This window comes from Bos mutus, chromosome 17 (genome assembly GCF_027580195.1).
Source record: "Bos mutus isolate GX-2022 chromosome 17, NWIPB_WYAK_1.1, whole genome shotgun sequence".
NCBI lineage: Eukaryota > Metazoa > Chordata > Mammalia > Artiodactyla > Bovidae > Bos > Bos mutus.
The window spans coordinates 18,426,407-18,451,090 of NC_091633.1; the positions used below are offsets into that span (position 1 = coordinate 18,426,407).

Consider the following 24,684-nt stretch of genomic DNA (forward strand, 5'->3'; position numbering starts at 1 on the left):
ACTTTGCCAACAAAGGTCCGTCTAGTCAAGGCTGTGGTTTTTCCTGTGGTCATGTATGGATGTGAGAGTTGGACTGTGAAGAAGGCTGAGTGCCGAAGAATTGATGCTTTTGAACTGTGGTGTTGGAGAAGACTCTTGAGAGTCCCTAGGACTGCAAGGAGATCCAACCAGTCCATTCTGAAGGAGATCAGCCCTGGAATTTCTTTGGAAGGAATGATGCTAAAGCTGAAACTCCAGTACTTTGGCCACCTCATGCGAAGAGTTGACTCATTGGAAAAGACTCTGATGCTGGGAGGGATTGGGGGCAAGAGGAGAAGGGGACGACAGAGGATGAGATGGCTGGATGGCATCATTGACTCAATGGACGTGAGTCTGGGTGAACTCTGGGAGTTGGTGATGGACAGGGAGGCCTGGAGTGCTGCGATTCATGGGGTCGCAAAGAGTTGGACATGACTGAGCAACTGATCTGATTCGGTAAGTTAGCCAATTCCCACAATTTTTCCAACATTAACCAAAATCAACTAATACAAACTTCAAATAATTCCACTATTCTATATCCACACTACTCTCATGTCTACCAGAGAAAGCAAACAAGTGGGGGGAAGCCCAAATAATTACAAGGAAATTGCTGAGAAAGGCCTAAAGAAGCCACACACAGAAGTTGCTCAGTCATGTCTGACTTGTAGCCCACCAGGCTCCTTGGTCCATGGGATTTTCCAGGCATGAATACTGGAGTGGGCTGCCGTTTCCTTTCTCAATCTGTGATTCCAGAACCAGACGCATCATCTGAAACTAGTGAGAAATGCAAGTTTTCAGGCTCTACTCCAGACCTATGGAATGGAAAATACAGGCCCTCCAGGAACTTCTGATACAGCTTTTATACCACAAGCCTTTAAAAATTAAACCCAACTATTTAAGCAGCTTTGGCAATGTTTTCCACTAAAGATAAAAATTACAAAGTATATAACCTATAAATTAGAACGTTAAAAGTATGTTTTAATTAGTCTAGGTTCAAAAGCAAAAATAAAATGACAAAGTTTACCCAACATCTTCTCAAAATAGGAAACAGTCACCATTTCAAACTCAAGGAGGAAAAAAAACCACTTAGATCTGCCTAAAAATAAATGGGCAGATTTTAAAACTTCTACAGAACAATCATCATCGGTAGATGCCATAACTATTGGGGGAAACAATGTTGGAAAACAAGTTATTTACAAAATTTCCAAGTTTCGCTCCACTGGGCATTTATTAATTTCAAATACACCATTATGATGGAAAAATCTGGTGATTTCATAATAAAATTATCAAACAGCAACACCAATAAAGGAACAAAATGACATTGTTAGGTAGGTAGAATAGGGAAAAGGAGTCCAAAATGGCGGTGGCTAAAAGATAAGGAAGGTCAAAGGAAGGTCCAAGGACCAGAGTGAAGACTTCAGGCAGAACAAACAGCACTCCTGGGTAAGCCCAATTTGCATAGGGCCTATGTGCATTCCTTAGTTATCCTCTCTGCTTTTAGACAATAATCATACATATGCATTTCTAAGTGTGTTAAAGGCCTGATAACAGTCATTTTCTATAACCTTCATCCTAAGTCTGATGAGTCTTCTAGTATTACACTCGAATTATACAACATACTCTTAAATAATGAGAATGAAGCAGTGGTTAAGATGTCAGAGTCTCCAGATCATACTGGCAATTATTTCTAATTATAGAGCTATGTTATATTTATTTTACTCTGTATCTGGTTAATCAAGATGACACTCGGGCAGTTGCTACAGTAAGCTCTACCTGAAGGGTGACTTTCCTTTGAAGTTTTCAGAGAAAGAAACTAAGGTCCAAAGCAATTAAGTGATTTACTTAAGGTCACTCTCTTTTACTTTCACTCATTCATTATTCATTTAACTAGTATTTAGTGATCAAAGTTGCTTATGTGCAAGTAGGTACAGGAAATGCAGCTGTGAATGGAAACCAGTTCTGCATGCCATGCTTGTACAGCCCCAAAGGAGAATCAGGTAAGGATACGTGTGATTACCATACAGGACTTGTACCTTTAATTGGCTGACCCTGTCTGTTACATATTTTACTGTTCTCCAGGTGTCTACCATACTTCCTGAAGGTTCTTACCCTGGCTCACTAATCTCATCTCCTGTTTTATGTGTGTGTGAGAGAGAACAATGATTATATATATTCAGACTCCTCTATCTTCCATGCCATTAAGGGATTATACAGCTCCTTTTCCTCCACTAAGAGACCTATTGGCTCCTAGGAAATCGCCTCCAGTTTGAGCCCTGGTAGTGACAGGACAGTGTCAAGGAAAGAATGCTAATGATTTTTCCACTAGCTGATCCCAAAAGCTTGGCAGAGGGGAGCTCAGTCCACTGAATATTTATATAGCACCTTGATTAAAACAGCTCAAAGCAGTATTCTAAGCAGCTGTATTATAACCTCATTTTGTAAACTTTGTATTTTAAATACAAAAATAAGCTCCTTTACCAATGTTAAAAATAATCATGAGATAAGTTTCACAGAAAGAAGACTAGAAATAAAATTGTAAATGGTGAGAATCCCTGGGTGGTGGGATTACAGGTTATTTTAATTATCTTCTGTATTCAAAATTTCTACAGTTGACATTATGGACTTCTCATTTAGGAAAAAAACTACTACTGAGGCTTCCCTGGTGTCTCAGTGGTAAAGAATCTGCTTTCCAATGCAGGAGACATGGGTTTGATTCCCGGTCCCCTGGTTCAGGAAGATCCCACATGTTGGAGCAACAAAGCCCAGGGCCCCAAATACTTGGCCTGTGTTCTAGAGCCCAGGACCCACAGCTACTGAGCCCACACCCCACAACTACTGAAGCCCAGAGCATCTAGAGCCTGTGCTCTGCAACAAGAGAAGCCACTGCAGTGAGAAGCCTGCATGCTGCTGCAGCAAAGAGTAGCTCCCTCTTGCTGTAACTAGAGAAAAGCTGGTGCAGCAATGAAGACCCAGAACAGCCAAAAATAAACAAATAAAATTATAAAAAACATTACTTAAGCAACTAAAAAAGAGACTGTAAAAACTCAACGTCACATAATTTAAAAATGCAAATTAAAATAATTATTTAAACCTATCATATTGACAAAGATGTTATGAAGCTAATATACATAGCATAGGTAAGGGGACAGCTAACAGGCACTGTCATACATGACTGATGGGATTACAAATTGTCACCAGCTTTTTGCAGGGTGATTTGGCAATACTGATCTAAAATATCTATCTAAAAATTTAAATGCAAATCTGAATCCAACAATTCTAAGATATTTTTCTCTGAAGATATACTTGCACAACAGTGCAAAGATATAAGTAGAAGGATGTTCAATAAAGAACTTGTAAAACTGTACTATATTTATGTAGTGGATATAGTGGAATACTCTGAAACTATTAAGAATAAGATAGCTCCATATGTACATATGATTACAATTTACTGTTTAGTGCAAAAAGCAAGTTTCAGAATACTGAATATAACCCTTTTTGTACATAATTTTAAAAGGCTGTAAATACATACACGTGTTTGTGTATGCAATTAAAATGTCTGGAAGAATACTCTAAAACCTAACTGTGGAAACATGTCTGAGAAGTGAGAAAACTGAGACAGGTGAGGGTTTTTTTTTTTAAACTACTGATATTATCTGAAATTGTTACACTGAGCTTGTATTTCTAACAGCTTTATTGGCACATAATTCACACACCGTACAATTCACCAATTTAAAGTGATTTTTGTGTATGTACACATTCGTTATTTCTTTAGCATATTCATAGAGTTGTAAAATCATTATCACAGTGCGTGATTTTTTAAATGAAAAATATTTTGAGAAATGCTCTAAAAGTAAACTTAGTAGTAGTAAGAGAATACATGTTTGAGATAGCATCAGAAAAAAATCTGAGGGACTTCCCTGCTGGTCCAGAGGCTAAGACTCTGCACTCCCAATGCAGGGGGCCTGGGTTTGATTTCTGATCAGGAAACTAGAACCCACATGCCACAACTAAGAGGTGGCATGCTGCAACTAAAGATCTCACATGCTGCAAATAAGACCTGGTGAAGTCAAGTAAATATATAAAATAAAAAGTTTGAATAGTAAGGGAATGGTAAACATAAACAGGGAGAAAAAAAATGATGGAAAGGATCTGAGACAGAAAATAAATAAAGACGTTAAACCGAGTTTTAACTAGGGATGTGTTAGATCTCCCTTCATTAAATCAACACATCTGGATTCTGTAAGAACAAGATCAAGGTAAGACATTCAGGCATGATAAGAAAAAAGAAAGAAATCCTTGATTTGATGGTACTACAAATATTTGGATAAACCAGATTCTATATAAATCTGCAGACAGCTGGATATGAATTCCATCTATGGAAGACACAGATCAAGAGAATTTAGAGAAATATATTTACTTTGTAGTTGCTAGAAATCTCTCCTGTCTTAGGAAAATGGCAGAGAAATACTAAGTCTTGAGCAATGAACACTTACTGAACTCAACAGTGGTCCGAATTACATAAGAATACCAGAGAATAGGAAGACTTGGGTAGAGAAAAGAGCTCCTGAAACATAAACTTAATAAACAAACACCATGTAGAAATATTCATTCTGACTCTGACTCAAAGTTTTATATATGTTTTTAGAAGATGGATGAGAAAACATACATTTGAAAGATAATATTTTATGAAAACATTCAGCAAAACTCACATTTAATCTCTGTACTATTTAAAATTACTTTTTCTCTGAGACTTTCCCTCATTAAAATCTTCCCTGAGCACTACAGATCTTAGGAACACTTTGTAGAATATCACCTATTTTCCTCTTTCGTATTTTTAAAAAATGCAGTTCAAAAGTTGTGAGGTTAGAGGATTCTCTGGAACCAGGAAAGGCGAACTTTACTGATTATCCTATGAATCAATTAGCTTGGGTACAATGAGCTCTTATCTATAATAATTAGGGCACTGAAGAGACTGTAGCAACTGATCTGGTTCAACATCAATAAAATAATGGAAATGTATGCAAGATACCCACACTCATGCAAAAGCTGTTTTTATAAAGAAGTAAATGTTCGATTAAAAAAGGTCACCAGTTTTGAATTAGGAAACTACAAAGTAACAGTGGTATAATAATTCTTTTTGGTGATCCTCCTGAAAGTTGCTCAGTCTTTGAGACCCCATGGACTGCATAGAATTCTCCAGGCCAGAATACTGGAGTGGGTAGCACCCAGGGATCAAACCCAGGTCTCCCACATTGCAGGCAGATTCTTTACCAGCTGAGCCACAAGGGAAGCCCAAGAATACTGGAGTGGGTAGCCTATCCGTTCTCCAGGGGATCTTCCTGACCCAGGAATCGAACCGGGTCTCCTGCATTGCAAGCAGATTCTTTACCAACTGAGCTATCAGTTACTGTGTGGCAACTCGCAGGATCTTAGTTCCCTGACCAGGTATTGAACCTGAGTCCTCAGCAGTGACAGCAGGGAGTCCTAACCACTGGACCATCAGGGAATTCCTGCTGGTGCAATAATTTATAACAATTAAAAATTTAAGATCAATCTGTTATCTGATAGTACCCATCATCTTTAAAAGTAGCTTAAGTGTTAACAGTTGCAAAATCACTCACCTTGTGGCTCACAATTGATACAATACTTGATTCAAAATCAAGCAACAAGACATAAAGGACAGACTTTCGGACACAGGGGCAGAAGGAGAGGGTGGGATGATTTGAGACAGTAGCACTGAAAGTATACATTACCATATGTAAAACAGATAGCCAGTGGGATGCAGGGAACCCGAGGACAGTGCTCTGGACAGCCTAGAGGGGTGGGATGGGGAAGGAGGTGGGAGGAAGCTTCAAGAGGGAGGGGACATATGTATACCTATGGCTGACTATGTTGATGTATGGCAGAAATCATCACAATATTGTAAAGCAATTATCCTCCAATTAAAAATAAAATAAAATTAAAAAATCAAGTGACAAAGAATGCTCAAGAACATGATATGCTTTGAAGTATTATAATATGATGTGTCTTCCTATTTCTACATGTGCATGTTAAATGTGTGCATGTGTGTAACACAACATTTTACTGGGGATTAATGAATTGTGCATGCTGGAGGCTGTTGCTAACAACATAATCATCTCTATAAATGCTCTGATTGACTATGACAGCTTAGGAAACCATGTGAAAATAAAAAGCGTTATGCTCCCTGATAATATGCTATGGAGGACAATGATCAAACTATAACTCGTAGTTATTTATTTACTTAAAAGTAAAATTGCTTTATCAGAAAGGTTACCTAAGTCTTGTCCTGTGACTGTGACAACAGATTAAAAATGGAACTGCTTAAACCTCCAAAATATGCAAATGGTAACTGAAAGAATATCGCTTTAATGACAGTTAAAACCATCCATCTCCATGGGCTAAATGTAGATGCATTTGGAAGCTAACCTTGGCTTTCAGGCTTGAGGTTAGACTAGCAGGACTTCTATTGTCATCTGGACAGGTGGCAATAACCTTAGACGGGGATGTCAGAGCCTCCGAAGTCTTCTTTTAGATCTGACATCAAGCTACAATGAACCCTGGCTTCTGAACAAACTTTGAATGCCAAAAGGCAAAGGCGAAGGGTTAACTGCTCATTTTTTTTTTTTCAAAATTTCTTACATGCTAAAATATTTTAAAAAGCAAGGACAGCTCGATTTAGATTATAAAAAAGGCACTCTGATGAAAAGCAAATGTGTTCCTAAATGTATTTTGAAGTAGATGGTTAGAAAGCTAATATAGAGCTTACAGTCTAAATATATCATTCTTTTAGAGGCAGAACATATTGCTGGGGGGAAAAAATTCTCTATCACAGGACTTATGGCATATAGTAACTAAAATGTTTTTCCATTCGTTGAATTTTCAATGTTCAGGAATATTATTCAGTAGACCCAGAGAGAAGTCCTAAATTGGAAAAGCAGCTGAGTCCAAGGTCATCTCTCTTGTTTCCAAATATATCTTGAAACAAATGCAAGAAGGGCACTTTGCTGAGTGTTATCTGGACATATATAGTTTCAATCAAATTCTTCAAGAAGTGTCAGAATAAAAGTTGAACATTTGTTTGACACTGCCAAGTCACTAGCAAGTGGGTCTCTTCAAGGGCTGAGGCTCTCCTTGGCTACTTGGCAATTATTACAACATAAAACAGTTTTTTCTTACTCTCAAGAAAAAGCAATCAAGGACTGTTAAACACCAGCTTTGAATTTTTTTTCTCACATTTCTGGATACATAGAAGATCAAATAAACTTATAAAAATGTCTCTCAACAAAACTGTAACTTTAAAATATTCTGTTTCTCATCTAAATTCCTTCAAATTAGCAAATCTTTTCTACGTATCTGAAAATGTGACATGAAACAAAAAAGTGATTGTACAAATGAGATGACAAAGAGTTGTAAACTGAATCAAAGAATAAAATATTGAATCTCTGAGTTAGTGTAAAAAAATATTCCCCCAAAGATAATGAAACAAACAACTGACTTATTACCTATACTGCTCTCTTTTGTCATAAAAAACAAATCAAACTTAGTCCATGATAGCAGTCTCTTGTGGAGATGATAATCTATGATTCCCTACAATGCAGTGAATCTCTCATTTCATCAAGGGTCCAAAAGGAATTAGGATATTAAGAACAGCTCCAACAACTGCACCAACTCAAAAAAGCTCATCGATTTGGTTTCCAACTCCTTTTCCAGCTTTAACTCTCTTACTCTCTGCAGCCTTGCCTGGCTCGTACCTCAGGGTATTCCTTTCTTGGGGCTTCCTCATCCCCGTGGAGCTCTTGTTTCCTCCCTAAGCCAAATTCTACCCATGCTTCCAGAGTGGTTTTAAACTTGTACCATCTCTTTCTCCAGTCTGCCCAGATTGCTCCAGCCCACAGTGTTTTTCTCCCCTCTGATTTCCCATTGGACTAGTACTGTTGATGGCATTCCAAAAAGCTAAACTGAAACTTTTAGAGACCCTAAACTCTAAAGAGAGTGTAAGGAAGTCTGAGTTTTGATTTTTCTTATGAAAACTTCTTTGATTTCTGAAATATCAAATATTGGGGTATATCTGTTTGATAATCCAGTGCTGTAAATTGCTTCAATTGCTGGTTCCTATCCAAATTTTACTCATCTTTCCAGGCCCAGATCATTCCCTCTTCTTTGATGAAACCTCCCGGACTCCCCTTTGACCTTTTAGTCTTCCCTAGTCCATTTTGGGAGACGGAAATGGCAACACACTCCAGTACTCTTGCCTGGAAAATCCCATGGACAGAGGAGCCTGGTGGGCTGCAGTCCATGGGGTCGCGAAGAGTCAGACATGACTGAGCGACTTCACTTTCACTTTTCAGTCTCATGCACTGAAGAAGGAAATGGCAACCCATTCCAGTATTCTTGCCTGGAGAATCCCAGGGACGGGGGAGCCTGGTGGGCTGCTGTGTATGGGGTCGCACAGGGTTGGACACGACTGAAGCAACTTAGCAGCAGCAGCAGCAGTCCGTTTTGACTGAACTTCGACAGCACACAAAATTTAGCACTAGGTTTTAGGATTCAACATATTTGCTGTATCGTACTGTTAGTCTGGTTAATGACAGGGGCCATGTCTTATCCTTTTACTGCACCTTTCATGGAGTCCAGCTGAGTGCCCAGCATGTCAAATTACAGAGCACACGAGCTTAGCCCATATTAGGAACTCCTTACCCTGGCCTCACACAACTAGGTAACTTACTGAGCCATTCTAGACTTGTCATTTCCTGAACATGTCATGTACTTAAATGCCTTTGTCTTCTACTATCAAAATCTTAATTCATTCTTATAAATCCAGCTCAAGTCCCACCTCTCCCATTAATCTTTCTCCAACCCCCCATGTCAAAATTAACTGCTTCTTCCTCTGAGCTCCTTGTTTTATACATTAAAAAAAAAAACTTTTCTTTTTGCTGCTTAATATTAGAATCTTCTAGACTGTGTGCTCTTTGAGAGAAAAAACCAGGTCATGTTCATTTTCTATTTTAGCATGTAGCATAGTGTCAAGCATGCAGAAATTAAATATTCACATATAAATAAATGAATGAACTTACAATTTTATTCTCCAGTTAATCAAGTAACATCTTGTTAATATCTTTGGTTTAGCCTTGGCATTTTCATAGATGAGATGAGAAAAGTCCATAAAACTATTCAATGAATTCTGGATTTGATGAAATATTGTGGTTTTGCTTAATATTTTATCTTATTTCAATCTTAAAGTTTGATGGCAGCATTGTTTATAAAGTAAAAAACTGGAATCGATCTAAACGTCCAGCAACAGGAGACATATATGAGTTTAAGACTTTCACAGAGAAAGTTGTTTTTCTTTTCTTTTTCATCACCATCTACCTCCAGAACTTTTTCATCATCCCACACTGAAACTCTTCACAGAGAAACTTTTAAATTATAACCTATAAAGTTTCTATTCTTTCTTTACCTAAAACTATTACTCCCTTCTTTTATGCATTTACTCGACCATCATTTTTACTATAATTCCCTAATCTGGTTGGTAGAGTTTATTGACTTTAAAATATTTATTGATTTATTTTATTTATTTTTGGCTGTGCTGAGTCTTTGTTGCTGTACACAGGCTCAGTAGTTGCAATCTGTATGCCACAGTTGTGGTACATGGGCTTAGTTGCCACAAGGCATGTGGGATTTTCCTGGAGCAGGGATACAACCCATGTCCCCTGCACTGGCAGGTGGATTCTTAACCACTGGACCACCACCTAAGTCCCAGCAGAGTTTATTTTTAATCATTTAGTAAAGTAATGAAGTTTGTTTTTCAGCTACAGTTGAGGAAATATAGTATTGAAAATACATTATAAAAGCAAAAAAAAATTTCACATATACTGCAGTTCATAAATGGACAGCAACCTTTATGGATACATACAACCATGGGTCACACTGCAGGACAGCACAGTAGTTAAGAGCGCAGGTCTTGGACCCTGGCTCCACCTGCTACAGTTATTAGCTGTGTAATACTGTAAAAGCCTTTCTGTGCCTCAGTTTCTTCATGTATAAAGTGAGGATAATGGTATCCATCTCATAGGGTTATTTTGAGAGTTACACTGGCTCATACACATAAAGCACTTAGGACAGTGTGTGGTACATAATCAGTGCTTACTAATGGACTAGCTGCTAGCATCATTATATTTTCATCATTCTCACGATTCTGATTATTATAATAACCACAATATTACTCCCCTGAAGTAAAATTTTTTTCAGGGAGCAAAATTTGTTCAATCTGGCTTTGCCGAACTGCTGTTTAAAGAAATCCCCTTCCTCTGTAAGTTGGCTTTGCTTCTAGAACCAATAAAGCAATCAGTCTTTGCTCTTTAACAATGGGACCGGCTCCCTCGTGAGGAGTGAACTGCATTGCAGTTACTCTACCGAGGTTGGAAAGCCATTTGCCACAAGCACCCCTGTCCTGATTTCTGCACTGAGAGAGGCTGAAAGAGATCCCTTAAAGGTCCCAATCTAATGAATGACCATATGAATCATTCTGAGGTTCCTTTCAAGCTCCAAGATTTTCTGCCTATTTACCAGGTTCTCACATGCAATGCTAAATAGCAGTCTTGCCAGGAACCTGCAGTTCACACTCTGAACTGAGGCGGAAACAAATACTGTCACAGAAAAGCAGAAATCTTAAATTTCTTTCTGTGTTCTGAACAATGCATTTCCACAGTAGTGAACCACGTTTGGTGACTCAAGTCTCTCAGCAATTCTAGAGAGGAAATTGTGAAATTATCGCTGTTTGCTGAGACAGTACTTACAGTTTGCCAAAAGAGGGAGCATGGGAGCAGACAACACGTTTGTCCAAGTCTTTAAAAAAAAAATGTTTGTTTGGATTCTGTTTTTTAGTTTTTTATTTCTTTCGCAAGGATTGGATGAAACTAAATGACAGTTACAGACAATATTTTCTTTTTAAGACTGTCTTAAGACAGAAAGGTCCAAGATTGAAAATAGACACATAACTTTAAACGATCTCTATCTTCCCCAGACAAAACATTCACCTTATGCCTGGCTGCCACACATCAAACAGCTCTAATTAAACTGCTCTCATTAAAAGGAAAGGAAGGAGGAGCTCAGGCCAGCAGTTCTCCTGAATAGGGAAGCAATCACATATTTAATAAAAGTGCAACTTTCTCTCCTGGCTGCCGTGGATTATTTAAAAAAGAAGGATTCATTGTATATATAATCTAGATCTCACCTTTACTACAACAATGGAGAAGTTATTGAAATAACCAAGTTTAATGAAAGTTAATCATCAGGGTGCCAAGTTACTCACTCCCTAAGGCTAAACACTCCTTGGTGCCAAGCAAGAGGAATGATGTAAGCTCCTAGAACCTTTTGTAGAAACAAGTCTGAGATTCACACTCATTAGTCACTAACATTGGGTGAAAGCCTGTGTAAGATAAGGAGGTTTCTATAAGACACACATATCCCTACAAAGTCATTGTTTCAATACAAATTTGATTGCTGCTTTTGTTAAGGCAGCTTTGGCAATTTCCCCATTTGTACATATATTTTCAATTTGCAGAAGAATTCTGCAAGTTCATGTATTTTTAGTTTAAGGAACATAGTCAGTCTCTTACTCAAATTACCAAAAAGTGCTCTGTATCATGTTTAGCCTAAAAATTTAAGAAAGACACCTGGAAAATTCACAGAGCTTAAAATTTTCCCCCCAAATTATATATGTTATATAAACTAATTACTTGATAGTTTAATGAAATGGTTTCTTTTATTGCTGCTGTCCACTGTATTAAAGCAATATGATGTAAAATACTAATCTAAAGAAGAAAGTTAAATATTCTACAATTTCCTAAGATTTGGTTTAATCTCCATGTGCCTCTGAACAATGCTCTAAGGTAATTCTGCTAACACTTTCTAGACCTGGAAAACACATGACCTTAGATTCAGTTATTAACAGATTTATAACAGAAAAGATATTATATTATAAAATTCTATAAAATTTTATATTATAAAATTCTTCTTAAAGGACAACCTTTAAAGTTGGATTATTTCCTTAACTAATACAGGAAGCAAGATAGGCAGTGGCTTTTTGAAATTTATGGTTTAGTCAGTCCCATGCAACAGCTGGCAATACTGGGTCCTAGGAGGAGAAAATCTGTGAACATAGAAGCAGATTTCACAGGCTACATTTTTTTCCTTTATTTGGGTCATCATGTGGAAGACAAGATTGTTTTCCAAAATGATTAGTCATTCTCATCAATTAGCCAGCTAAAGTATCAATCCTGAAGGAAAAATGTAATAAGCTCTTCTTTTGTAAGTGCCATCTGTCAAAAACTGTCAGAGTTAGTCAAAGCTTTTTACTGTCCCAATCAAATCATAAAACGAGTGGAAAGTCACTGTACAAAACCCATTAAGCTATGTTACTAAATGTCCAATGCTGCATAAAAACTATAAATAGCTTTGCACTTCTAGGTCTTTTTTTCAATTTGCTTTTCTTGAAGTAGTAATGATGTTCTGCTTCAGTGAATAAAATAATTTTGGAGCTGCCTTAGTGTTTAATCCACATACTCTTTCTGTGTGGAATGAAAGCAAGCAGTAATCAAATCAGAATTTTAAGCATTCCTTGATGTATCTCTTGCTAACAATTTTAAAAATTAAGAGCACCAAAGATAGCAAAGACTGAAAAAACTAGTCACTAGGCTTAATAATCTTACAAATTGACATTCCTTTGGGGAATAAAATGCTGTTTCTGGGAAGGGCATCTAGTCTTTTTCAAATATTTGCAAAGGAATTCATACTCTAAAAGGAACATCACTTACTACTGGCTTAAAAATAACAAGCCAGTAGCCAACTCTGAACAAATACAATGTCCAAAAACTGATTACTGAATTAGTAAGGGTTTGTTTCCACACACTGAACACAGTCTTTGCTCTTTTAGTACATGGTTGATCCAATAGTTGATCTAAGGGCCAAGTAAGAATTCTGATAACTGAAATTTGTCCAAATAAGTAGCCAAAGTAAGCTGAGGACCTGATCCAAACCACTTAATAACATTGAAATACTTCTCTATTTTTTTCTTACAATATGTTAAAAGAAGTTTCAATACTTTCCTGGTAAGTTCTTCCATACTCGAATGGATCCCATCTATTCTGGTGATAGCTCCTAGAAATGTAAGTAATTTCCATGCTAATGAGATTCTCTAATTATCAAGAAAGACAAAAAAAGGGTAGGACACATTTGGGAACAGACACCCAAGGCCATTAATCAAGTTTGTATATTTTGTAAGGGTGGAAAAACAATATTTTTCATCAAAATGTTTTTGCTTTGTTTTCTCCAGGAAAGCTAAGAAGAACAAACCCAAGAAGGACATGCTAACCATTTGAAATCTGAGTTTTCAAATCTAAAATAAAGAAAATTTGAAAAGTATATTGAAACTGAAATGAAGTAAAGGGTGGCATATGAATTTAGTATCTTTAAGGAAAAATTAAAGACATCTTCAGATACCTTGTCCAGATGAAGCAGAGATTGGAGGCACTCTGACAGTTTCTTATATTTAAAATAATGCCCAGAACCTACTGTGTTAGATTTTTGGTGAAAATAAGCAATAATCTTAAATTTAGTACAGTACTATACATGAATACTTACTTAAAAAAGATTAAAATTTACACTATATAAATTTTAAATAGCCATGATATGTGCACCAAGTTTTATTTGCCTTGAAAACAATACAAATAGAACAAATATGTGATTCAAAATATTAAATGTTCTTGAATTGTACAGAAGAAAAAGAAACTGATGTGAAACTGTAGGAATTGCTGAACTTCAGATAAATGTTTCTTCAAAACAAGAGATATTAGTTCCTAAAAGATTTCTCTAAAGTTAAAAAAAGATTAAGAAAAACATTAAGCCACTGGGTTATTATGTTCAAACAAAAACTTACATGTTTCTTAATGGACATGTGTTTACATTTACAGATAGTAAACTCAGTCTCTTGTCTTATAAAACAGAAGACACCACTGATGTATAAACTAAGCGAAATAATAAAAGCCTCTTTTTCATATTAGAACCTTTTAAAACCTAAATCTACCTTAGCATTATTTTCCATGAAAACTTAATAGGGAATGGCTAATCTGAAAGCAAAATGTTGAACAAATCACTTTCAAAAAAAAAAGAAACACATCATGGGATTTTACTTATAGCTAGCAGCATCAACTAACGCCCCAAACAATGGCACATGAACTCAGAGTATCAGCCGGTCCTCTCCTCCCTCCTGAATTACCTGACCAATGGAAGTTTGGGTTTGTTGTTTCAGAAAGCACTGTTTCTTACATTCCATCAATTGTTCAAAATCATGCCACATTTTTGCTTGTTTCATATTTGGACCATGACTTTCTCGTACAGCTTTTTGTTTTTCCCGGAGTTTCTAGAATAAAAAAAATAAGAGTAATTAAATATCATATAGGGATTTACTTCTACTGCTCTAATCAGAAGAATATGGTATGCTTTGTATATCTGATAAATAATAGCTAAACCACATGATATATGAAAGCTAAGATGATAAAAGTTAATTAAATTTACGATAGATCTAAGACAACCTGAAGCTAAAAAGGACAGAAAAATAGAAAAGAAGGGGAAAATAAAGGAAATCAGGAAAGTGGAGCAGTATCATGGTATATAAAAAGTGCAGATTTTGGAAGTCAGAAGACTTGAGTTCCAGCCTTGGCTTTGTCACTAGCCATAAGGAAGACAATTTCTCTGGACTGTAGTTTGTTCAATTGTCAATTAAGGTTAATAACAGGAGTAATTATAAAAGTAACTGCTTTATAATACTATTTTTTTCACATGACAATAGATATAGAAATAATTACAAACTATCATGTGTTATATATGTTATTATTATTAAACATTATATTCTTTCCTGAATCAGTATACTCTAAGGGTATGCTCTATGCCCAAATAAATCAAATTGTATGCAAATATTCTTCAAGGAGAAGGTCCAGTGATATTTTAAAAAGGTTCAGATCCTTATCATAATTATTTTTGTTACTAATAGCCCACATATATAGTTCCACCTTCCAATATTGTTCTACTTACTGGCTAAAATCATAAACAGGAATAGGAACATTTTTAAGTAAACTGTGAACTGTTCTTTGGCTCTGTGTTATGGCAAATCAAGGAAGAGTGACAAAGAAAAGATCGCACAAAGTCAGAGAGACAATGAGAGGAAAGAAAAGTAGAAAGGAAAGAAGAGAAAAACAGAGATGACAGTACACACATAAGGAAGCACAGAGTAACAGTAATCACCAAGAAGCGCAGAAAAACAAGCAAAGACACAAACAGATTACATGGGAACATCCCCATCTTTTCCTCTTTTAGTATGCAGGGTTGATCTAACAGTTGATCTAAGGACACAAGTGAGAAGGCCAGAGGTCGGTACTTGCCCAAATAAGAGGCTAAACTAAACTGAGGCCAGATTCAAAATGCTTATTAAAGACTGCCCTTCCCACCTATGGCTAAGAAAAGCAAAGTTAACAGCAGATAGCAAAACAAAACAGAATAAAGAAAATATAATTTAAATATAAATAGCAAATTTTTGACACAATGCCTGGCATGCAAATACATCTATTTAAGTCTATGTTACAAATAAAGTATCTTACAACAAATATTTTTATCCTCATAAACTAAAACAAAAGTAGTAAGTCAGATCAAGAGTTTTAAGAGTATTGAACATGATTTTAAGATTAAGGTACTACTTAACTGTAACTTTTCTTATATTATTGGAATAATTTCTTTCTAAAAAATCCTAACAACCTATAAAAGCTATTTAAAGAACCAAAGACAGGATGCGAGCATTGTCTGTATCAAAAATATTAAATTTAATTTGCTTCATAACCATATGTGTTTGAAACCTTTAACTTTATGAATACAACTGACTTTGTAATTTATTTTTAATGTTACTGTCATGTACTACAGATTTATTTTATGGATAGTTGTAATGCACAAAAAATACTTGTCACAGATTTCACTCTTCTTAAAAGGAGGAGGTGGTACAGGAGAGGGAAAGTTACAACTTTGAGCATCATATTCCACAGCACTTGGTAAGGCAAAGTCTAGTATACGATAGTGTGAATTGTAGCGCTATAGTTTGGTCTAATTTCAGAAACTCAAGCTGGCCTGAGGAGGTCTGTGGATGTCCAGTCTGCTGGTTTGGAAGACTTATGCTATTGTGAGTTTGAAAGCCTAGGTATATTCTGTGTTTGCTTTGAAAATTTAGATCTATTCTAAGAGTGAGAGGATCAAGAAGCTTTGTTTCTTAAGTGATACAGCCAGACAATCAGGGCATGAGCTAATCAATGGCTCATTTTGCTCAAACATGCTTGATGTCAGACTGTTGCTACTGCTTTCTCCTCAAATCTTGCAATATAATAAAACACTATACTGGGAGGGGAAAGAATAATCATATTTAGCCATTAAGTTTGAGTCTCTGAAAGGATTCAAGGTTTGGCAAATATTTCTCTATATACAACATCCATTCAGATACTAAACAAATGATGTGGAGGAATATTTTCATATGAAAAAGTACATTACTTCACTTAAGAAATATCTGGATGAAAGTCTATTATTGACAATCATACTAAATCCTAAAGCCCCCCAAATATCTAGTTAAAATAGTGTACAAATGTGTGTACAACTTGATTCAAATACATACATTTGAACATGAAAGTATCCAATAGCTAAACTGTACAATATATTGATTGAAGCAAAGCCATATTGTTAATTTGTACTTTTAGAACAGAAAAGCCCATATTTATATAAAATCATTTCCAGGCTGCAGACTCAAGAATATTTGAACACTGAAATGAGACACTGACATATAGTTAGTATTTTAAAAGAAAAACTGCAGCTAACAATTCCTAACAAATGATAATACAAACTGGATACTCCTACTAGAAAAACTAAGAGGAAACTTCAATTTTCAGTAGTGAAACTCAGTAAGAAACAGATAAAATGGCATATAGTGAAGCATGGTTAGCATTCACTATGTAACATGGTCTTAAAATCATTGAAGATTAGAATCAATTAGAGAAATCAGTTAGTCATTTATATCCTGATGGTCAAGGCCCCTACCACCTCTTCCACTAGGAGTGTCTTAGAGAACTGAAAAAACAAAGCTCAATCATACACTCCTATTTTTAGTAGTCCTCATATAAGACTGGCAGGTAGGGAGTGAGTTTCTTAAGAAAAGTTTTTCGATTATTTTTAACTGAGTCAATGTTTGTAAAGGACTTAGACCAGGCCCCGGCTCATAGTAAGAGCTTTGTGCTTATTAAATAAAATAAATGTGTAAGTTTATACTTATCTTATAAACAGAGATACCTGGGAATAATGTGAAACTTGTAGTTCACTCATTACACGTGGCATTTTGTTATGCATGAACTTTTTATTTAAAACTAGATTTCTCCCTTTCCCCCCAAATCTATGTGCCTTCAGTTTTATAAAAATAAATTTCTAAGGAAGAGTCTTCATTTTTGAAAGGGAGTAAGAAAGTTCTAATTTCCCCTATAACCTTAAAAAAAACTAACAATGACATAACCGTGTCCTGTAAACCTGAATTATGCACACATTAAAAAACAAACAAATATTCTTACCTTTCCAAGATTTTCCTGTTCAGCAATATTTTTGGTATATTGTTCCCTAGGAAGTCAATATAATGATATAGTTTACATTTACTTCAATTGATTTTATCATACAACTAAATTATAAATCAACATATCTATCTAAATATATTAGATAATACAGTTTAGAGTACTAGAGTCAGAATGAAACTCATTATCAAATAGTCCCTTTTCTAATCTTTAGTCAGTTCATCTAATAAATAATAATATAAGTAAAAAAAAACAAGGCAAAATATCATGTAAGAAATTAAGTACTATTTGTGGTTAATCTACACTTAAAACAATAGAAATACATTTGCTTAAATTACACTTTTTTGGAAGAGGCTTGCAGAACAGAGAGAGAATACACATTAAAAAAATAACAAACCACAATAAATATCATCTAACCCTGCAATCCAACTTCTACAAAGCTTTCCTATAGAAAAACTCTTAAAACTTAATAAAAATAAAAGCAAAGACTATTCACTTCACCATTGCTTACAATAGTAAAAATCTACAACCAACTAAATGTTGATAGATGGGGAAATGTTTAAATAAATTATGGTACATGCATTCAAAAGAATAATACAGAGTTGTGAAAAAAGAATGAGGTAGATTTATAAATACTAAACTGGACAGAATTCTAGATAAATGAGGTATGGCAATGTAGACAACATTTAATTTTTGTGTACTATACTTGATAATGGTTACTCTTTGTTTTTATAAATATTTCTTTTGTACGCTAAAAAATTATAAATTTTTAATGTAAAAATATAAATCATATCATATGGTATTTTTAAACAAAAGTATAATTATATTTTAAGACAAAAAGTGAGATTTAAAGTGTTAAGGACAAAGACTGAAGAATGAGGACAACGGAACCAATGATAAGAAGAGAAACTTTAGACCTCAAATTTGTATGGAAAAAGACTATATTTCTGTGAAAAGCTACACAGCAGTACTCAAGAAGAAATTATATAACACAAAATTGGGAATCTACGAAATCATAAACCACAAAGACAAACTCTAGCAGCTTAAGTGAAGATAGATTTGCATTGGTGTAAAAAAGGGAGGTTAACGTCTTTAGAACAAAAGAATGGCAATCAGAAGTACCCGAAGTCCTTACAGAGATGAAGTGAAGGTAGAATTTGTGCACAAGAATACATTTGAATCAATTCTAATGAGGTGGATGAAACTGGAGCCTATTATACAGAGTGAAGTAAGCCAGAAGGAAAAACACCAATACAGTATACTAACGCATATATATGGAATTTAGAAAGATGGTAACAATAACCCTGTGTACGAGACAGCAAAAGAGACACTGATGTATAGAACAGTCTTATGGACTCTGTGGGAGAGGGAGAGGGTGGGAAGATTTGGGAGAATGCAACTGAAACATGTAAAATATCATGTATGAAACGAGATGCCAGTCCAGGTTCGATGCACGATACTGGATGCTTGGGACTGGTGCACTGGGACGATCCAGAGGGATGGTATGGGGAGGGAGGAGGGAGGAGGGTTCAGGATGGGGAACACATGTATACCTGTGGTGGATTCATTTTGATATTTGGCAAAACTAATACAATTATGTAAAGTTTAAAAATAAAATAAAATTAATTAAAAAAATAAATAAATAAAAATAAAATAAAATTAAAAAAAAAAAAAAAGAATAAAAGCGTTTAAAGGGAACAGACCCAGTCTGGATGAACCTTCATTTTGCCCATAAAATTTATGAGACACTAAGTCAATGTTATTTGCCTTCCTAGCTCTCCAGTGAAAAACAGCTCAGAGGATATAAATGACATATTACTCAGAATAATGTATGATTATAATTAAGAGAACTTTAAATAATTCATTTATTACCCCAGGTCTAAGGAATGTCCAAATTGTTTTAGGATTTCCATTTCTATTTTATTAAGAAATCAATAGGCGCATGCTCAACACTAATATGTAATTTTATTCAATTGATTTATTCAAGTAGTAATTACAGAGCACCTGTCCTATACCAAGCATGTCCTGGGATTTCAAGAAGAAAACAGGGACAGACAGAGTCCTCACTCTTCAGGAACTCATACTATATCATTTCTAAAATACTGCTGCAAACATTACATTGAACTTGAGCTCCTATGGCATATATTGTTCTCTTTATTTTATAGATGAAAAAGTGATATATCCAAGGTCACAAAACTAGAACTGGAAAAATCAGGTTAGAAACAAAATTTTATTGAGTCCCTTTCTAGAACTTTGATATATAACATCCTGCCTCTTTAAATAAAATTACATTTTACAGGTGATCTTTCAAAAACAAGCTAATTTCTTAGACCTTTGGCCTTATCAGAAAGTACCATAAAAGTAGAAAATGAAATGACATCAAAAATATTGTGTCTACACTAGTAACAAATTTTAAATATATATCAGTGAGTTTAGAGTATAACTCCATTTTATTCCTAAATATTCTTATCATGTACTTCTCTAGTCAGGGTGCAATATTTTTATATTGGAAAACTGAGGAATGGTAAAGATTTACAATGATTTTTAAAATAATGGAGACCTCCTTGGAAGGCCAGTGGTTAAGACTTCTCACTCCCAACCAGTGCAGGGGGCACTGGTTCCATCCCTAGTTGGGAAACTAAAATCCCACATGGTGCACTGTGTGGCCAAAAAAATAAATAAATAAAAACGATGAAGAGGAATATCTAGAAAAAAAATAGCTCAGATCAGAAAACCAATAGCTCAGGAGCAATGTTTCCTTTGTTACTAATTGTATTGATAACTTTGGAAGAAGAGGAGGGTTCGGGATGGGGAACACATGTATACCTGTGGCGGATTCATTTTGATGTTTGGCAGGACTAATACAATTGTGTAAAGTTTAAAAATAAAATAAAATTAGGAAAAAAAAAAAAAAGAGAAAAAAAAAAGAAACAATTTCTAAAACTTTTATTTTTCAAGAACAAAATTACTTCTTACATAAGTGAACATTAGTATTGACTACATAGATTTAATGAGCAAAATTTACATGCAATAAAAGAATTTGAATAAATACATTCAGTATGTTTAATATGCTAGAGTATTAAAAATAATATCCTATTTATAGGATATTTTCAGCCTGGCTTGCATTATATTAAAAAATGTAGACTTTGCAAAACATTCTATTTCTTAGATTCCTTTTTATAATATAAATGTACTGCTGTTGTTCAGTTGCTAAGACATGTCGGACTCTTTGTGACCCCATGCATTACAGCAGGCCAGGTTTTCCCATTTCACTATCTCCTTGAGTTTGCTCAAACTCATGTCTATTGAGTCATGAATAACAATGTATAAGCTACTAAAAATCTCAACTGCAATCTTGAATAAATGTGAATCCTACACTTCATTTGAGTTCTTATTGAATGGTAAAAGCAAAGCATTTGAATTGTGATAAAGGGCAAAGAAAGTTTATCTTGTTCACTACTGCATTTTTTTCAAAGCTAGCAATTCAACTATAAATGCATTTTTAAGGCAGCATTTATTATGTTATAGTATGCTAGGATTACAAAAAGAAAAAATCACCATGTAAGGACTAGTAGTATTTATACATTCCTTGTTTCAAAGGCTGGCACTCTGCAATCACAGAATTTCTAGCTGAATTGCAGCTGCTCACACTGCAACAATGAGCACACCAATGACCAGAGTCCAGGACATGTGGGACTTTAAAAATAGACCAAATTTAGTGCTTATAAAAAAGCAACTATGAAATTATATGTAATGCTACATGCATACATACTCAGTTGTGTCTGACTCTTTGTGACCCCATGGAATTTTCGAGGCAAGAACACTGGAGTGGGTTGTCATTTCTTACTCCAAGGGATCTTCCCAACCCAGGGATTGAACCTATGTCTCTTGTGTCCCCTGCATTGGCAGGCAGATTGTTTACCACTGAGCCACCTGGGAAGCCCAACATATTCCTGAGGAGGGGGTAATGGGGATTAAGTGGCTTAATGGCTTTAAGAGTTTCTATTTCAGGTGATGAAAACGTTTTGGTAATCTATAGTGGTGATGGTTACATAATATTTTGAATGTAATGAATACAACTGATTATACACTTAAAATTGGTTAAAATGGCAAATTTTATGTCTTTTGCCACAATTAAAAGCAAGCAAACAAGAAAAATTATATGTATGCTTTTTTTTTCAAGTTTTGAATGCTTTCCACTTTTTATTTTTTTTAGATTTTTTTAAATTTTATTTTATTTTTAAACTTTACAATATTGTATTAGTTTTGCCAAATATCGAAATGAATCCGCCACAGGTATACCTGTGTTCCCCATCCTGAACCATCCTCCCTCCTCCCTCCCCATATTCTTACTTAGTCAGGAGGGCTGGACTACCCAGAGGATGTTCAACAAGATTTAATTCTAAATAATATCTTACTATTTGCTTATTTAGGTACTCTGTATAATTCCATTTTATCTTCTATAGATGAAAACATTAAGTAACTCAATATAAAAACAACAAAATTACTTGCCTAATTGCTTTTCTTTTTTCTTGTTGATCAGAGGAGACATACACCTTCATTTCATCAGTAGCACGACGAAGTTGTACTTCTAGGTTCTAAGTGGGAAGACTATGTAAGTCCTTGATACAGAAAAATCTCAGAAAAGTTTCTGATCCAATTTTCTTTGTCTTACCTTAATCATACAATTTATATAATGGTATCTACTTTCTTCTTGAAGACACTCCTCACGGAGCCCTCTGACTTCCTAAAACATAATTTTAAATGCGCAATATTATCAAAAGAATAATTAGATACAGAAAGGATAGCCAAATGTACAACAAAAGAAATACTATCAGAGTATTTCCTCTTCTGTGCCAAAACTTTATTGTATCAGACTAGGTTGCAATCTTTTCTAGAGACCATGCATACCACTCTACAACCTGTAAGTTCAGTTATTAAGTAACTACTGTGTGCCTAGCTTGGTGCTAGGTGCTGGGGACAGAGAAGCGAACAAGACAGGTCCCTGCTCTCATTCAAGTAGAGGAGACAGATATAAACAAGGAAATGTGTAATGAAGGCAGTTTCAGATGGGGTAAGTGCTATGAAGAAAATTCTGCAGTACAATGTGATAGGGGTACTGAGTGGGTGAAGTTAGACAGGTGATTAGAGAAGATCTCTAGGAGGCGGTAACATTTAGGCTGAGACCTAAAATGGTGAAAGAAAAAGAGAGAGAAAGGCAAAGAGCTGGCAGTAGAGTATCCCAGAGAGAGAAGAATATATGCAAATCTGCCCCTGAGGAGAAAACAAGCTTGGCCTGTTTGAAGTACAAGAAGAAGGCTAGTATGTCTGGGGTCTGTGGGTGAAGAGGAGAGCATGTGGATATGAAGTTCATGGAGCAGGTAGGGTCTTGAAAACCAAAGTTTTGAAGTTAGATTTTAAGTGCAACAGGAAGCTGGTAGAAGGTGGTTTAAGTGTTGTACCAGTTTCTTTGGCTGCTCTATGGAGAATAAACCTTAAGGAAAGGCAAGTGTGGGAGGGGACAGGAGGTTGTAGGTTACTGTGGTAATCAAGGAAAGACATGATGGGGCCTGGACTCTGGCAGTAGGGGTGCAGATGGAGAATTTAGGGTGTGTACATCAAGTCTGAAGAAATAAAAATCTCTGCAACTTGGTAGACAGACTCAAGGCATGAGGGCAAAGATCTGGGAATCTTTTGACATTGGTGTAGTAAAAACATGCATACAAAGTCAGTTTCTGCTAGGTTGTTAAAATAAGAACTATCTTCTTACCTGTTCTAATTTGGACCGATTGCTTTCAAGGCCTGCGGCACAGCTATCATACTGGGATTTCTTTTCATCACACTCTTGGGTTAACTCCTAATATGAAAAGAGTGATTGATTGAATAAATAAAAAAAAAACGAAGGCCTAAAAGGTGACTCTGAAACAATACATGCCCTTGTCAGTCTTGTAACTTAACTCTAAGCTTCTTGGCATACTAACGAGTTATTTATACAACAACCAGATATTTGAGCATTATGACAGATGAAGGTGCTGATAAAAGAATAGCTGCCATGTATTGAGCTGTGTGCCAGGCTCTCTGTTAGAAGCTAGGGATACAAGAGTGAACAAAAGAGTCAAAATTCCTTCCTCTCAAGTAATGCTCAGACAAGTAAACAGGCTGACTGCTACGAGAGACAAACGCAAGGTGTTACAGGAGCACATGCAACTCTCATTGGACTTAACCCAGGCTTGGGGATCAGTAGGGACAACTTCCTGGAGAAACTGATATCTAAGCTGAGGTACCAAGGATTAGTAAGAATAGTTAGAAGGGACAGACAAGGAGGAGAGTGTTCAGAAAAAAGGAGCACTATGTATGAAGTCTTGGAAGATTAGAGAAAAGAAGGACAATTTAGGACGTGTAAGTAGTTTATTATACTGGAGCACGTCTGGGAAGTGTGAGAAGGGGCTGAAGACTTTGGCAGAGGCCTGATCAGAACTTTGTAAACCATGTTAAGGCTGTTTGAGCTTTACCCTTGACAATAACTGAATCTCACAACAACCCCTTAAGGTACATACTAATATCCCCACATTGTGCTTAGAGAAAGTTCACAGAGGACAAGTATCTTGCAAAAGATTATATGACTGGAAAGAGGTGTTAGAATTTGAACTCAGGCTGTTTGAGTAGTTTTACGCTTTTTTCTAATGTAATATTTTGAAGCAGATAATCTGAAAATTTGCTACCAACACCTAGAAATGCTAAAAGTATCAACAAATGCTTGATAAGGTAGGGTTAGCATCCTTTCAAATTGAGAGCTAACTGAACTCTCAAAGAAGTAAAATGAATTACCAGAGTTAGAAACGAAGGATGACAGCCTGTGGATACCCTTGATGAAGGGAGTTAGGATTCAATCTTGATAACAGAATGATTAGAATGGCTAGGCAGGGCAAAGACCTTAAATCTGCGAGTAAAGGGTTAACATCAGGCCAGCCTGGGAATGACCTTGGTTTTACATAGCAGTTTC

The 24,684-nt window shown here is 35.6% G+C and overlaps 1 protein-coding gene across 3 annotated transcripts in view; it reads right to left on the bottom strand.

Annotated features, from left to right (window-relative positions):
- Positions 1–8,989: 8,989 nt before the first annotated feature.
- Positions 8,990–24,684, bottom strand: part of IFT81 (intraflagellar transport 81) — a 222,744-nt gene continuing 207,049 nt past the window's right edge. Inside the window, exons 16-20 of one of the 3 annotated variants that reach the window (XM_070386192.1) lie at positions 23,452–23,538; positions 22,357–22,428; positions 22,194–22,279; positions 17,685–17,730; positions 8,990–14,458 (exon numbers count right to left, since the gene is read on the bottom strand). In XM_070386192.1, the coding sequence (XP_070242293.1) occupies positions 14,276–14,458; positions 17,685–17,730; positions 22,194–22,279; positions 22,357–22,428; positions 23,452–23,538 (474 nt within the window). In that variant the 3' untranslated portion in view covers positions 8,990–14,275. The remainder of the gene's footprint in view (positions 14,459–17,684; positions 17,731–22,193; positions 22,280–22,356; positions 22,429–23,451; positions 23,539–24,684) is intronic. The other 2 variants (XM_070386191.1, XM_070386190.1) reach the window with 2 other exon arrangements.